The sequence below is a fragment of the Babylonia areolata genome, chromosome 16, assembly GCF_041734735.1.
Source record: "Babylonia areolata isolate BAREFJ2019XMU chromosome 16, ASM4173473v1, whole genome shotgun sequence".
NCBI classification, from domain to species: Eukaryota; Metazoa; Mollusca; class Gastropoda; order Neogastropoda; family Buccinidae; genus Babylonia; species Babylonia areolata.
Window position 1 is genome coordinate 20675636 of NC_134891.1, and position 16923 is coordinate 20692558.

A 16923-nucleotide genomic window follows, 5' to 3' on the forward strand; every position below is an offset into this window, starting at 1 on the left:
CTTCCATACCATACTGATGCAGAAAAAATGCAGAAAATATACTGCTTCTCCTCCAAATTAGATATGGACAGATGGACCCAACAGCTAAGTTATTAAAGCTTTGTACTTTCAATCTGAGGGTCTCCGGTTCAAATCTCGGTAACGGCGCCTCATGGAGATTTTTTCCAATCTCCAAGGTCAACATATGTGCAGATCTGCTTGTGCCTGAACCCCCTCCGTGTGTATACACAAGCAGAAGATCAAATACATGCGTTAAAGATCCTGTAATCCATGTCAGCGTTCAGTGGGTTATGGAAACAAAAACATACCCTGTATGCAGCCCTTGAAAACAGAGTATGGCTGCCTACATGGCGGGGTAAAAACGGTCATACACGTAAAAGCCCACTCGTGTACATACGAGTGAACGTGGGTCTTGCAGCCCACAAATGAAGAAGAAGAAAAGAGAAGGAAATATTGTAGGAGTTAGTTCCCTTACTTTGACAGTGTTTTCTCACCTGGCAGTCATAATGATAGGTGTTTTCTCACCTGGCTGTCATCATGACAGTGCTTTCTCAACTGGCAGTCATCATGACAGTGCTTTCTCACCTGGCAGTCATCATGACAGGTGCTTTCTCACCTGGCAGTCATCATGACAGTGCTTTCTCACCTGGCTGTCATCATGACAGTGCTTTCTCACCTGGCAGTCATCATGACAGTGTTTTCTCACCTGGCAGTCATCATGACAGGTGTTTTCTCACCTGGCAGTCATCATGACAGTGCTTTCTCACCTGGCAGTCATCATGACAGGTGTTTTCTCAACTGGCAGTCATCATGACAGTGCTTTCTCAACTGGCAGTCATCATGACAGGTGTTTTCTCAACTGGCAGTCATCATGACAGGTGTTTTCTCAACTGGCAGTCATCATGACAGTGCTTTCTCACCTGGCAGTCATCATGACAGGTATTTTCTCAATTGGCAGTCATCAGCATGATGGAGTTTTCTCACCTGGCAGTCATCATGACAGTGCTTTTTTCAACAGTCTGTCATCATGACAGTGTTTTCTCATGGCAGTCACCAAGACAGAGTTTTCTCACCTGGCAGTTTTCTCAGTTTCTCACCTGGCAGTTTTTCTCACCTGTCTCACCTGGCAGTTTTCCCACCTGGCAGTATTCTCAGTTTCCCACCTGACAGTTTTTCCACCTGGTAGTATTTTCACCTGGCAGTATTCTCAGAGTTCCCACTTGGCAGTATTCTCACTTGGCAGTATTCTCACCTGGCAGTATTCTCAGTTTCTCACCTGGCAGTTTTTCTCACCTGTCTCACCTGGCAGTTTTCCCACCTGGCAGTTTTCTCAGTTTCTCACCTAGCAGTTTTCTCACCTGTTTTACCTGGCAGTTTTCCCACCTGGCAGTATTGTCAGTTTCTCACCTGGCAGTTTTCCCACTTGGCACTTTTCTCACCTGGCAGTATTCCCAGTTTCCCACCTGGCAGTTTTCCCACCTGGTAGTATTCTCACCTGGCAGTATTCTCAGATTTCCCACCTGGCAGTATTCTCACCTGGCAGTTTTCTCACCTGGCAGTTTTCCCACCTGGCAGTATTCTCACCTGGCAGTTTTCTCACCTGGCAGTATTCTCAGTTTCACTCACCTGGCAGTCTGCAGCATCATGACGGTGTTCTCCCCCTCCAGCGTGATGTAGGGCACCATGGAGCCGTACACCTTGGGGATGCCGCTGGCGTGGCTGAACCCGTGACCCCCGCAGGCCAGGCGACACTGCTCCAACCCCTCAGCAGCCTCCCAGGCACTCAGGGCCTTCAGCCCCGCCGACAGAGCGTGCAGCTGTGAGGAGGGGGGGAGAGTTTCACTTTCTTTCAGTTTCAGTTTCAGTATTGGTTTCGGTTTCTCAAGGAGGCAATCACTGCCTTCGGACAAATCTGTATACGCTTACACCACATCTCCTATTTATTATTATTATTATTATTATTATTATTACTACCTTTTTTTTCATATTATAATTATTATTTATTTATTTATCTATTCATGTATTTATTTACTTATTTATTTACGCTTATCTATTATTTATCAACCTTTTTTCTTTTTTTTTTCTTTCTTTTTTTTTTCTCAAGGCCTGACTAAGCGCGTTGGGCTACGCCGCTGGTCAGGCATCTGCTTGGCAGATGTGGTGTAGCGTATATGGATTTGTCCAAACGCAGTGACGCCTCCTTGAGCTACTGAAACTGAAACTGAAACTGCTGGCCATATGTGCACTGACCCCGCAGTATAACCCAACGTGCTTAGTCAGGCCTAGAGTGCATGTTCTTATATATAATTGTGTACCTGTCAAGAGTGGACTTCTGCTGCAGAATTTTGCCAGAGGGTAACACTCTTGTTGCCATGGGTTCTTTTTCAGTGCGCCAAGTGCCTGCTGCGCACGGGACCTCCTCGATTAGTTGTCTCGTCCGTAAGACTAGAAGCTCAGTTTTGATTTTTCAGTCAAAGTTGGGAGAAAAGGGGGAAGAGCAGGATTGGAACCCACACCTTCACGCGCTCTTTATGTTGGCAGCTGAGCGTCTTAACCGTTCTGCCACCTTCCTCCATGGAGAGATTCAAGATTCTTCTTCTTCTTCTTCTGCGTTCACTCGTATGCACTCGAGTGGGCTTTTACGTGTATGACCATTTTTACCCCGCCATGTAGGCAGCCATACTCCGTTTTCGGGGGTGTGCATGCTGGGTATGTTCTTGTTTCCATGACCCACCGAACGCTGACATGGATTACAGGATCTTTAACGTGCGTATTTGATCTTCCGCTTGCACATACACATGAAGGGGGTTCAGGCACTAGCAGGTCTGAACATATGTTGACCTGGGAGACCATAAAAATCTCCACCCTTTACCCACCAGGCGCCATCACCGTGACTTGAACCCGGGACCCTCAGATTGACAGTCCAACGTTGTAACCACTCAGCTATTGCACCCGTCTGATTCAAGATTCAAGATGGTTTATTCAGGTGAAGGCCATAGCCCCATATATAAACAGGGGGTAATAACAAAATTTTGTTTTGTATGTGTCATTGTAATTGTTCATGCAAACAGTGCAGCATATTCCATAACAAGCTCCAATAAAACTGGGATATAAGTGTCTCTCTTAAATGAAATGCTTTACAAAGAAACAAAGCAAAACTATGTATAGTGTTTTCATCCACCGATAACATCAGTAAACATAGTCGAAATGTACACGGATATGCATAATATTTTTTTTAGGAATGAGCTGGATTCATAGCTCATTAAGGACAGGACATATTAAAAAAAAAAGGACTTCATCCTCTCTGGATTCCATGCACAGCGGACACATTAAATCAGAATGACAAATGGATTTATAACGATATCTATGTATGTCCTTGGAGAGAGAGAGTCACAGACAGTCACAGACAGACATGATGGGGTGAGGGGGGGCCATGGCCGAGTGGTTCGAGTGCTTGATTCTCGCCCGAGTTTCCCCAGGATCGATCCCACAGTTTCGGAGCACCTGGTGGGTTTAGGGTGGAGATTTTTCTTCTTCTTCTTCTTCTTCTGCGTTCGTGGGCTGCATCTCCCACGTTCACTCGTATGCACACGAGTGGGCTTTTACATGTATGACCGTTTTTACCCCGCCATGTAGGCAGCTATACTCCGTTTTCGGGGATGTGCATGCTGGGTATGTTCTTGTTTCCATAACCCACCGAACGCTGACATGGATTACAGGATCTTTAACGTGCGTATTTGATCTTCTGCTTGCATATACACACGAAGGGGGTTCAGGCACTAGCAGGTCTGCACATATGTTGACCTGGGAGATCGTAAAAATCTCCACACTTCACCCACCAGGTGCCGTCACCGTGATTCGAACCCGGGACCCTCAGACTGAAAGTCCAACGCTTTAACCACTCGGCTGTTGCGCCCGTCGGAGATTTTTCTGATCTTCTGGGTCAACATGCGTGAGGACCTGCTAGTGCCTGAGCCCCCTCCATGGGTGTGTACGCACGCAGAAGATCGAGCACGCACGTTAAAGATCCTGTAGTCCATGTCAGTGTTAAGTGGGTTATGGAAATAAGAACATACCCTGTCTGCACTTACCCGAAAACGGAGTGTGGCTGCCTACATAGCGAAAGACTCATGATGATGGGAGTTGCGGCCCGCAAACAAAGAAGAAGAAGGAAGGAAGGAATTTTGTTTAATGTCCCGTCACACATATCGGTGATTGAAGACATTTTGTTAAAGTATTCATGAATACATCTGAGTATTATCGGTTAGAAAGGGTGGGAGATGTGGATGAATGGAGGGTTGTCACGTTGCGAGCGGACACTTTCAGAGCATACACACTGTTAAAGATCCTGTAATCCATGTCAGCGTTCATTGGGTTATGGAAACAAGAACATACCCAGCATGCACACCCCTGAAAGAAGAAGAGGAGAAATATAAATAACTTTATTTCTCTGGGGTCTGTTAGCGTTTTTTACACTTCAGCTGCAGAGAAGGGTGCTGTAAGAAACAGAGATATAAATAACAGTATCTCTCTGTGCTCTATTAGCTTTTTTCTTTTCTTTTTTTTTCTTTTTTTTTTTTTTTTTTACTTCAGATCAAATCAAAACAAAAATACTTTACAAGTCCTCAAGGAAATTCATTTGTGCAATTACAGGGTCGTTATAATTACTTGCATAATATGATAAGGCACATGATTAAATATCTGGGACGGGCGCAATAGCCTAGTGGTTAAAGCAGTGAACCTTCATTCTGAGGGTCCTGGGTTCGAATCTCGGTAATGGCGCCTGGTGGGTAAAGGGTGGAGATTTTTCCAATCTTCCAGGTCAACATATGTGCAGATCTGCATGTGCCCGAACCCCACCATGTGTATACGCACACATAAGATCAAATACACACGTTAAAGATCCTGTAATCCATGTCAGCGTTCAGTGGGTTATGGAAACAAGAACATACCCAGCATGTACACCCCTGAAAACGGAGTATGGCTGCCTACATGTGTCTGGAATACCAGCATCGGGTAGACAGATGGCCGGACAGAAAGAAGGCAGCAGAAGACACACACACCTGGGGCAGGTCGTCCAACGCCCCCTTCTCGATTCTGTCCACAGTATGCAGATAAACCCGGGTCACGTTGCGAGACGACACATTCAGAGCATAGGCAGCAGCAACGAGTGGCAGCAGCTTCATCTGCTGGGTCTGAAAATCCAGCACCTGAACTTCGCCCGCCCTGAGGAAGACAAAAAAAAAGGGATGACCCTTAACATCTGACCTCTCACCTCACTGCCATTTCTCTGGAAAAGTAGACCGATGGCGTGTGTGTGTGTGTGTAGACCAAGTGTGCGTGTGTGTGTGTAGAGATGGGTAATGACAACCACACGCACGATTGCACACGCGCGCACACGCACACACACAACACAATACAACACAATACAACACAACACAACAGACACACACACACACACACACACACACACACACAGATCTGTCAGACTCTGGAGTGGACTCGCTACAAACTGTTACCAGAAACACACACACTCCTGAACATGCACACACAAACCACACAGAAACACACACACACACACACACACAAACACACACAACCTCCCCCCCCCACACACACACAGACACACAAACCACACACACACACACGCAAACCCATACTCACACACACACACACCACACACACACACACACACACAAACCACCCCCCCTCACACACACACACACACTCTCACACACAAACACACACACTCACACACACAAATTAACACACACGCGCGCACACGCACACACACAACACAATACAACACAATTCAACACAACACAACAGACACACACACACACACACACACACACACACACAGATCTGTCAGACTCTGGAGTGGACTCGCTACAAACTGTTACCAGAAACACACACACACTCTCTCACACACAAACCACACACACTCACACACACAAATTAACACACACACAACCACAACCCCCCCCCCCTCACCCTCCCCCCTCCCTACCCCCCCCTCCCCTCCCTACGCCCCCCCCCCCCCACTCACACACACACACACGCAACACAAACACACCACTCCCCCCCCCCCCCTTTCTCCATGTGTTCCTCTCACTGACACTGACACACACACACACACACACACACACACACACCCCGGCTCTATTTCAGACTGGCGCCGGACAGCGCTGTATCGGACAGCGATGGTGACCGCTATGGCCAGGGAACGGGCAGCGCCACCCACAAGATTTGTGCGAACCATCGTCATGGAGCCGTAGGTCAGGCGGGTGTTCTTCGGCTTGATGTACGTTCCATCCTCCAGAACCTGCAAAAAGCCGCGCCTTTGTGGAGTGACGGCCCTGAGGTAACGCGTCCGCCTAGGAAGCGAGAGAATCTAAGCATGCTGGTTCGGATACCGGTAACAGTCGCCAGTATTTTCTCCCCCTCCACCACTAGACCCTGAGTGATGGTCTGGACGCTAGTCATTCGGATGAGACGATAAAGCGAGGTCCCATGTGCAGCATGCACTCAGCTCACGTAAAAGAACCCACAGCAACAAAAGGGTTGTCCCTGGCAAAAATCTGTAGAAAAATCCACTTTGATAGGAAAACAAATAAAATTACAGGCAGAAAAAAAGACAAAAAAAAAAAAACGGGTGTCGCTCTCACTGTAGCGACGCACTCTCCCTCGGGAGAAACATAGAAATCTGTTGTGATAAAAAGAGTCATACAACACAATACAAAAAAACAACAAGAAAAAAACATACTACATCTATGAAGGAAGGAATAAACTTGAATTACAGAGTGCATTACAAATTTCCACAGCGCTACCCACACACACAAACACACAGAGATAGAAACAACATGAAACAATAAAATGTCTGTACAGCAGACAGCATACACACAGACACACACACACACACACAAGAAGTCATTTTTGCATCAACATTATATCATATCAACTTATTTGCTAACAGGAGGTACTTGTAGTAATACGAAACTAAATGAGCCTACTTTCTATATGCCAGCTGTAACATCTGAAACTAAAGGAACCCAGAAATGAACAAACAATTAGGCCAGGAGATAAAATGATTAACAAATAGTAAAGAGTGGTAACTCTCTCCATTCACAAGGTACACAACTTCAAGTCAGTGCTGCTTACGCTACCGATTCAGCTAGCACACAGGTAAAAAAATAAAAGGTACAGTGGAACAAACCCAGACACTTCCTCAAAAAAGGAAGCGCCGGGCCTGTCCTTATAACGATCATCTGACATGTGCACACAGCAGCAAAGACAGAAGAAATGGCTTGTTCAGGATTAAAGAGGCTATGCCAGTCTTGAACAAAAGCTTATTTGTGTTTGCACATTTCTTCTGCACATCTCTCTCTCTCTCTCTCTCTCTCTCTCTCTCTCTCTCTCTATATATATATATATATATATATATATATATAAAAGCGAGTACCTGTGAGTATCTCATGAACATGTTTGACAGTGGAATGCGAACTTGGTTCAGACGCAGAAATCCATTGTCGACAGTGTTGAAACCAAACTTGGGCCCAATGTCACCCACCGTAACTCCTGTATCAGAGACAGAGGCAGAGAGAGCACCAGAATGAATATGCACTGCAGAGCACAGCACTTACCAATGATGTATGCAGTGAAAATAATCATAACAGTACTGAAAGCGAAAATAACTCACACACAAAAAGTTAATGAAATATAAAAGAATCTAACAAACCCTCTGAAATTTACTATTTCACTGGCATGTAAAACAGGAAAGATATCACAGAAAACAAATCATACATGTTCGTGAAATACAAAGGAAGCTCATAACATTTTTAATTTACAAATATCAGGGTTTTTTTTTTTTGGTTTTTTTAACAAATTAAAAGCTTAATATAGAATTGAAGAATATAATGCATATATTAACTTTAACTATATCACTTTCTCTGCCAGATGGCTGCCTTACAAATTATTGATCACAAATGATTAGCAACCTGTTCACTATTAATGGAAATTAACCACCCATTTTCTGTTTTCTTTTCTTCTTTTTTTTAATTATTATTGATATTCGTAAGAAATGAGTGTGAATTTTCACTTACTGTGAACATACTCTAAGATACCTGACAGTTTGTATTCCTTAACAGCTTGTGTAAGATCTGAAGAAATGAATGATAATACTGCATGACGATAACCAACCTACGTTTTATCCAGCATCTTGGCTGTTTCTGTCAATCTGTTTATACATGGTGTTTTTTTCGGGGGGAGGGGGGGGGAGGGGTTCTTTCTTTATAAATGTCCATTAAGATGTTATTGTTGGTGGTGTTGAAGTAAAATGTCAACCTATCAAAATAAAGTTTTTAAAAAGTTAAAAAAAACAAAAACAAAAGCAAAAAACCCCAACATTTTTAACTTATCAATTTCCCTGCCTTATGTGCTGAGATGATTTTCTTTTAAATATTAACAGAAAAGAAAGATATAAGTGAATCAAATAAAAAGTTAACAAACTTATTTTGATGTTGATTTCATACGCGCTCAAAAGAACACACTCTTTGACACAACAGCAGACATTAAACACACGGCAAAGGAAAATGAGAATGTGAAACAACCAAACCACTGTTTCAGACAAGTGTTTGACTCTCTCCATACGAATGGTGAAAGAGACGATGTTAACAGCGTTTCACCCCAACTACCACCATCAAAATATTACAAGCGGAAGGCTCTTACACTGAAGAGGTGAATGTTGACAAAGAATACCACAATTCTGACGACGGAAGCTAAAGGTTGGGTCATTCAGACACCCACTGGACATCCGAGAGGTCTGTGTAGAGGAGAAGAGAGGACTGGCCGTACTGAGTGAGTTAAGAAAAAAAAAATGTTTTAACAGGCTGTATTATTAAGAATCTAAGGCACTAGCTTTTCTCCATGCTCGTATTTGTTTAACCCTCTTCATACCCAGTGGCACATGTGACCACCACTGGGGATCTCCACAGAAAGAAGATAAGATAAGATAAGATAAGAATAACTTTATTATCTCCAACTGGAGAAATTTGGTCAGGTGCATTATCACAACATAGACAAGTAAACAACATGGGGACCATAACTGTAAAAGCCAACAACAGCCCCTACAAATATTACGAAGATACAAATGTAAAAAATATCACATACATCGTTTCATACATACATCCACACACTGCAGGTAATAACTAGTATTCTTAATGTAAAAACAGAAAGAATTAAGAAACATTATTTGAATATAATTATAAACATAGTCTACTATACTGCACACTGATTATAATAGATAAGATAAGAATAAAGATGAATTGCGGAAAACCACAACCAGATAATCAGCACACACCCACCCCACCCCCTCCACTGCCTTCATATGAAACACCAGACAGCCAAGACTTCACCTTCCTGTTAACGGCGAGTGGGCTTTTACACGTATGGCCGTTTTTATCCCGCCACGTAGAAAAACCCTGCTCTCATGGTGACCTCAGTTTCGATACCCTTCCACTTCCGTGCTTGGGGTGAGTCCTGTCAATGTTGTCAGTGTCGGCAGATTCATGGAGGGCTGTTGTTTGAGGGACGTGGTGGCGGTCGCCACTCTGGGAGGGACGCTCACTCAGTCTGGCTCCGCGACTAAGCCATTATTGTCGTTAGTAGGGGGCTTAGTAGGTGGTGTCCTTAAAACAGAACAGGCACCACTGAACACCACCGAAGTGACTCAGCAGCAGTGCAGGGTCTCCTCTGGTGTGTGGCCTCCTGGCTACCTAACATCGATGGTTCCCTGTGGACTGCCGACGCTGGAACTACGACAGACAAACCCGGGTGTGGCCGTGTATGGGTGAATCTAAATGAGCGGTGTGGGAGTAATGCCACTGAAACGGTGCAGATGACGGGGCAGCCAAAAAAAAAAAAAAAAAAAATCTAAGGCATTAGCTTTTCTCCATGCTCGTGTTTGTTTAACCCTCTTCATGCCCAGTGGCACATGTGACCACCATTGGAGATCTCCACAGAAAGAACCCCCCCCCCCCCCAACACCCCCCACCCCCACCCCGGCTGCCCCCCTCCCCCACCCCCTCCAGTGCCTTCATATGGAACATCAGACAGCCAAGACTTCACCCTCCTGTTAACGGCGAGTGGGCTTTTTTTATATGTATGGCCGGGGTTTTTTTTACCCCGCCACGTAGACAACCACACTCTGTTTTCGGGGGTATCACACATATAATTATTTGGATTTGTTGCTACAGAGGCCTCAATGTGTGTGTGTGTGTGTGTGTGTGTGTACATGTGGTCTGTATGAAAACATGAAGGTGAGTACTGTTCTATCTGTGCTTTTTGACTCACTTGTGTAAACAAAGTGAGTCTATGTTTTAACCCGGTGTTCGGTTGTCTGTGTGTGTGAGTGTGTGAGTGTGTGTGTCTGTGGTAAACTTTAACATTGACATCTTCTCTGCAAATACTTTGTCAGCTGACACCAAACTAGGCATAAAAATAGGAAAAATTCAGTTTTTTCCAGTCATCTTGTTTAAAATAACATTGCACCTATGGGATGGGCACAAAAAAAGAAAGAAAAAAAAAAAGCCTAATTATATGCAAACTGCATTTACTTTTATATTTATATTTTTTGTATTCTCTAAACTTGGCACTTTGATCTGATATTCTGACCCAACAACAAGAGCAGTCATTATTATCATTTTTCGTTCAAACAGGAACTTATTTTGCTAAGCATTGAAGTTTTATTTATTTTGCAAACGTTTTTGGTGCAGATAGTAAAAAAGGGAAATTACTCTGTAATTAATGCTAGGGGACTTAATTTGCTTCAAACTGATCTTTCTCAACTTAAACATTACATTTTGAAATTATACTCAAAACATAAAAAGCTTGGATTTTTTATAATTTTTTTTTTTAAGTGTATCACAAGTGAGTCTTGAAGGCCTTGCCTCTCTTGTTTCTTTCTGAAGCTACTTCTTCAACACCGGTTTTGAGCGGCTCTGAAACAAGGGTTTTACCTGGTAGAGGCTGGTGCGTTTCGAAGTCTCGGATCTGCACCAGAAAAGGATGCATGCCATGGTTTTCTCCCTTGGTGATGAGGTTTGCCATCAAAATACAACAGTTGACGGTTTTTCCCACTGAAAAGTTCACCCACATAACAAAAAGTAAGTGATACATATTATCATCTAAGTCATGTTATAATCTTCTTGTACATGGATAAGAACGAAAATATGTGTGCATGATTTTATCCGAGCATCATGAAGAAGAAATAAGAACATGCAAAATGCCCAGATGTGGTTCAACCTTTGAAAAATAAAAACAAAAGTAACTTGAAATGGAGTCACAGTGGAAAGATACTGTCAAGATCCATAGCTATCCTATGATTCATTGAGGTCAACTGAATGTTTTGTTTTAAAACTTCTTCTTCTTCGTTCATAGGCTGCAACTCCCACATTCACTCGTATGTACATGAGTGGGCTTCTACGGGCATGACCGTTTTTACCCCGCCATGCAGGCAGCCATACTCCGTTTTCAAAGGCGTTCATGCTGGGTATGTTCTTGTTTCCATAACCCACCGAACGCTGACATGGATTACAGGATCTTTAACGTGTATATTTGGTCTTCTGCTTGCGTATACACATGAAGGGGGCTCAGGCGCAGGCAGGTCTGCACATAGGTTGACCTGGGAGATTGGAAAAATCTCCACCCTTTACCCACCAGGTGCCGTCACCGTGATTCGAACCCGGGACCCTCACATTGAAAGTCCAACGCTTTAACCGCTCGGCTGTTGCGCCAGTCGTTTTATCTAAACAAGTACAGCTCTCTCCTGGTCCAGATAAACTGTCTCCATCACGGACCTGTCACTCTCCACACATGCAGCAGATACACATATACTGATCTCATGTTCATGCACACACACACAAGCATGTGCACACATGCATGCACAATGCAACCATTCAAAGTGCATGTAAAAAAACCATGCATGCATTAGGATTGTTGAATGCCTCATGACATTTTGCAAAATTACTCTGTGTGTGTGTGTGTGTGTGTGTGTGTGTGTGTGTGTGTGCGTACATGTATGTGTGCATGTGATATCAAACACAGAAAAATATTCTGGGAAAATATATTTGATATTACTTGACTTTTATCGAAATGGTATTTATTCTTTAAAATGGATGAGTTGTATCAGACAAATTTTAATAGAAGCAGGGTATGACTGTGTTTGGGATGTTCAATTATTCTTAGAGAGGGAATCTTTCTGCAAGAATGTCAACATTGCTTTGAGAGATAGTTTTCAAAATCTATGGAGACATGCTCTAGAGGCGAGTAGTAAATGTTTGTTTTATCAAAATTTCAAAAGTGGATTTGGAAGAGAAAAATATATAAGTCAAACGCCTGATAATTACGTTATCAGCTTCATCAGATTTCAAAGTAGTAATCATAAGCTGGAAATAGAAACAGGGAGACACAAAGGCATACCACGAGAGTAACAGCTTTGTAAGGTTTGTAACATGTCTGTGATTGGGGATGAGTTTCATTTTATAATAGAATGTCCCAATTATGATCAGTTATGAAATAGATATGTTCCTAAAAAAAAATATTTGTCTCCAAAATCAGTTTTTAATATTTGTAATATGCTCAAAGGAGGCAAAAAAGTCATTTTAGCTGTAAGTAAGATGATTAGATTTGCAAATGTTGCCTAGCTACACTTTTGGAGTTAAAAGACATTTGTGTTTTCTCAACTTTTATGTGACACTGTTGTGTATTTGGAAATATTTGTTCTGGGCATGAAAACATTATTTTGCAGTAATCCTCCAAACTGCAATAGGAGTGAAAGGATAATTAAAACTTGAAACTTGTGAGTGTGTGTGTTGTGTGTGTGTGTGTGTGTGTGTATGTGAGTGTGTGTGTGTTGTGTGTGTGTGCATGCACATGTGCAATCAAGCAAGTGTGAGCAGGGATACAAAACATCACTTTACACGGCCTCAACACTAGGTCTATATCAGAGACTGACAACTGACACAAGCTTACAGCTGGCCCAGCAGCAGAGTGACAGGTGCACGGTCAATGGTTTCTCCACAGCGACGGCAATTCATTAACTCACTCGGGACGACAAGTTTTCACCCTTGCTTTTCCCCACAGATGGCCCATTTGTAAGGGTTTGGAAAAAAAATTACAAAAAATACAAAATATTGTGTAAGAAAATGAAACTTTCAGAACTGGTTTATTACGTGTTGAGCTATTACATATAGAAAAAAAAAATCAAATTTCTCATCTTATTTTTACAGTTTTGCCATAAAAAAAATTATGTAGAAAATACTGCCAATTTTTCACCCTGAATCACCATGCCCATGCTCGCTTTCTGCATTAAATTCTCTTTCTTCTTCGTCATCATCCACCTCTTCAATGTCCGACCCTTCAGTTTGTAGCATTTTGAGTACTTCAGCAACCCTAAAACGTTGCCGTCACTGCCATGTTCGCTTCACAACAGTCTGAGAAAAGCCCGCTTTGCTAACAGGCTGGCACACGAGCAGACGACCGGTCAGTGACTTTGTCAGCGTGTGTGCGAGACGGGCCACACATCCCAGGCTGACCAATCATACTGTTCGATTGTGGAGTGACCCAGAATAGCGCACTCTGCTTGGCTAATCACAAAATCACGTGTACAGCGCATGATGGAAATTTACTTTCGGAGAATGCTATTCCATTCCTTCGTCTGAATCCGAATACATTTTGTGTAGGAATGCGTGAGCATTCCTTCGTCCGGAGAGAGTTAACAGCTTAGTCTTTAGTGAAGGACCATGATTCTCAAACCAGGAGGCAAGACTGCGCTGGCTCTTAGTGCTGCAGCCGTGGAGGCTGGCTGAGCTTAGGGAACCATCCCAACACCAACTGTCCTAAAACCCTCTTGGCCAAGAGAGTGGGGATGTAACTCAGGCAAGGTACTCTCCACTATAATCTTCTTCTTCTTCTGCGTTCACTCGTATGCACACGAGTGGGCTTTTACGTGTATGACCGTTTTTACCCCGCCATGTAGGCAGCCATACTCTGTTTTCGGGGGTGTGCATGCTGGGTATGTCCTTGTTTCCATAACCCACCCAACGCCTGACATGGATTACAGGATCTTTAACGTGCGTATTTGATCTTCTGCTTGCATATACACACGAAGGGGGTTCAGGCACTAGCAGGTCTGCACATATGTTGACCTGGGAGATCGTAAAAATCTCCACCCTTTACCCACCAGGCGCCGTCACCGTGATTCGAACCCGGGACCCTCAGATTGACAGTCCAACGCTTTAACCACTCGGCTATTGTGCCCGTCTTTCACTATAATCAAATTCTAATCTAGAAAGTTGGGACAGCAGTTGACCCCTCTGCTCACTCTGATGGTATGACACGACTATCATACAAAAAACAAAGTCTGCACTCACATCCTCCTGGCCAATACTTTGTGGAAGAGACGGTCGGGGAATGGAGGACAAATTCTTTTGTCTTGGGATCGTACGTTGCTGTTGTTTCCAGGCCACGGAGAAACGTCCCTGTCACCGAGAGAAGTTTGTTGGTCGAGTTTCATGGCATTTGACAGATGTCAAGCACTAACTTTATGTTCAATTCAAAACAATATACATATTCACCTAAATAATGTGTGAAATGCTTGAGAGAGAGAGAGAGAGAGAGAGAGAGAGAGAGAGAGAGAGTGAGTGAGAGAGATAGAGAATGTGTATATAATGTGTGAGTGTGTGTGTGTGTGTGTGTGTGTGTGTAATGGAGAGGAAGTAAAGGATTAAATACAGTGACTTATACCACAGTTTGTGTGTGTGTGTGTGTGTGTGTGTGTGTGTGTGTGTGTAATGGAGAGGAAGTAAAGGATTAAATACAGTGACTTATACCACAGTTTGTGTGTGTGTGTGTGTGTGTGTGTGTGTGTGTGTGTGTGTGTGTGTGTGTGTGTGTGTGTGTGTGTGTGTGTGTGTGTGTGTGTGTAATGGAGAGGAAGTAAAGGATTAAATACAGTGACTTATACCACAGTTTTGTGTATTTGCTTTTCCTTTGCGCTAAAGCTACATGAAAAACATATCAAATGCTATAAATATCCCTCTTTCTTTGCAAATTAGAAAACAAAGATCAAAACTACTAAACCATGATAGATGCCTATGTATGGAAAAGTTTGTGGATCACCCAAAGGAATGAGATAATTATCATAGAAATTTTGACTGCTACAAACAGAATCACCAATCAGACTTCACAGCTTCAGTAAAAAGACACAATCCCCAACACTTGGGAAGAAAATGGATGCTATGGAAACAAAACACAGTAGAATTATTGTTTGCCTTTGTGGAAAAAAGAATAACAAATATCCATATTCTTTCTTGTGTTAATCATTTCCCTGTTTATAATTATGACACATGATCATAATATCCAGCCATGAAAATTTAAATAACGACTTTACCCCATTCCATGGGAAATGAGGGTATAGAAAAATGATATAATTCTGGAGTGAAAGAAAAATCACTAATGAAAGCTTCTTCTTCTTCTGCGTTCGTGGGCTGCATCTCCACGTTCACTCGTATATACGCGAGTGGGCTTTTACGTGTATGACCGTTTTTATCCCGCCATGTAGGCAGCCATACTCCGTTTTCGGGGATGTGCATGCTGGGTATGTTCTTGTTTCCATAACCCACCGAACGCTGACATGGATTACAGGATCTTTAACGTGCGTATTTGATCTTCTGCTTGCGTATACACACGAAGGGGGTTCAGGCACTGGCAGGTCTGCACATATGTTGACCTGGGAGATCGGAAAAATCTCCACCCTTTACCCACCAGGCGCCGTCACTGTGATTCGAACCCAGGACCCTCAGATTGAAAGTCCAACGCTTAAACCATTCGGCTATTGCGCCCGTCACTAATGAAAGCAATATTATACCTTTCTTCAATACATACAAAATTTTCTGCATGAAATTCTGCATGATGGTTGTTGATAAACTGTTTGCTTTTAGCTAACAACAGCAGCATTTGACTCACGTGCTGTGATTACCACAGTTCACACAATGATATTTTCTTAAAACAATGATAAAATGTAGAGGGAATACATACATTGTTTGGATGTCCAGAATATGAAAACAGGAAAATGAGGCATCCAAAATTTACCAGTTCCAGTTTATTACTATGCGCAGAGACACACAACACACACTTGTAACAATACATGCAAACACACAAACACACAGACACACACGCGCGCACACACACACACACACACACATATATATACACACACACATATAGTCACACAAACACATACAGTCACATACACACACAAACACACACAAATACACACACATATAGTCACACAAACACATACAGTCACACACACACACACACACACAAACACACAAACACACACAAACATCACACACACACACACACACAAACACACACACACAAACATCACACACACACACTCACAAACATTACACACACACACACACACACACACACACACACAACACACACACACACACACACACACACACACACACACACACACACACACAAACATCACACACACACACACACACACACACACACACTTCAGTCACACACACTCACCATGCCCCATCTCAGTCTGAGCGTACGTTCCGATCATGCGAAAAGACTTGGCCAGGGGGAGCCACTTCTTCTTCTGTTCCTCCGAGGCCTGGCGGTTGATGACGTCCATAAACATGGACACGTGAAGTCCAAAGGGCACCGGTGCTTGAGGGCTCACCGCTCTGTCACAAACAACAACCCCACCCCCACCCCCACAAAAAGAGTTGAAAATCAAACAAAAAGACGGGGTAAAACCGGTCATACACATAAAAGCCCACCCGTGTACATACCAGTGATTCGTATTTGTCTTTGTATTTCTTTTCATCACAACAGATT

At 43.2% G+C, this 16923-nt stretch overlaps 1 protein-coding gene across 1 annotated transcript in view; it reads right to left on the bottom strand.

Annotated features, from left to right (window-relative positions):
• The window catches only part of LOC143290917 (peroxisomal acyl-coenzyme A oxidase 1-like), a 37982-nt gene that overhangs the window by 15996 nt on the left and 5063 nt on the right, over positions 1 to 16923 (bottom strand). Inside the window, exons 3-9 of the mRNA XM_076600477.1 lie at positions 16609 to 16769; positions 14430 to 14537; positions 11016 to 11135; positions 7463 to 7578; positions 6156 to 6325; positions 5064 to 5226; positions 1627 to 1817 (exon numbers count right to left, since the gene is read on the bottom strand). Of these exons, the coding sequence (XP_076456592.1) occupies positions 1627 to 1817; positions 5064 to 5226; positions 6156 to 6325; positions 7463 to 7578; positions 11016 to 11135; positions 14430 to 14537; positions 16609 to 16769 (1029 nt within the window). The remainder of the gene's footprint in view (positions 1 to 1626; positions 1818 to 5063; positions 5227 to 6155; positions 6326 to 7462; positions 7579 to 11015; positions 11136 to 14429; positions 14538 to 16608; positions 16770 to 16923) is intronic.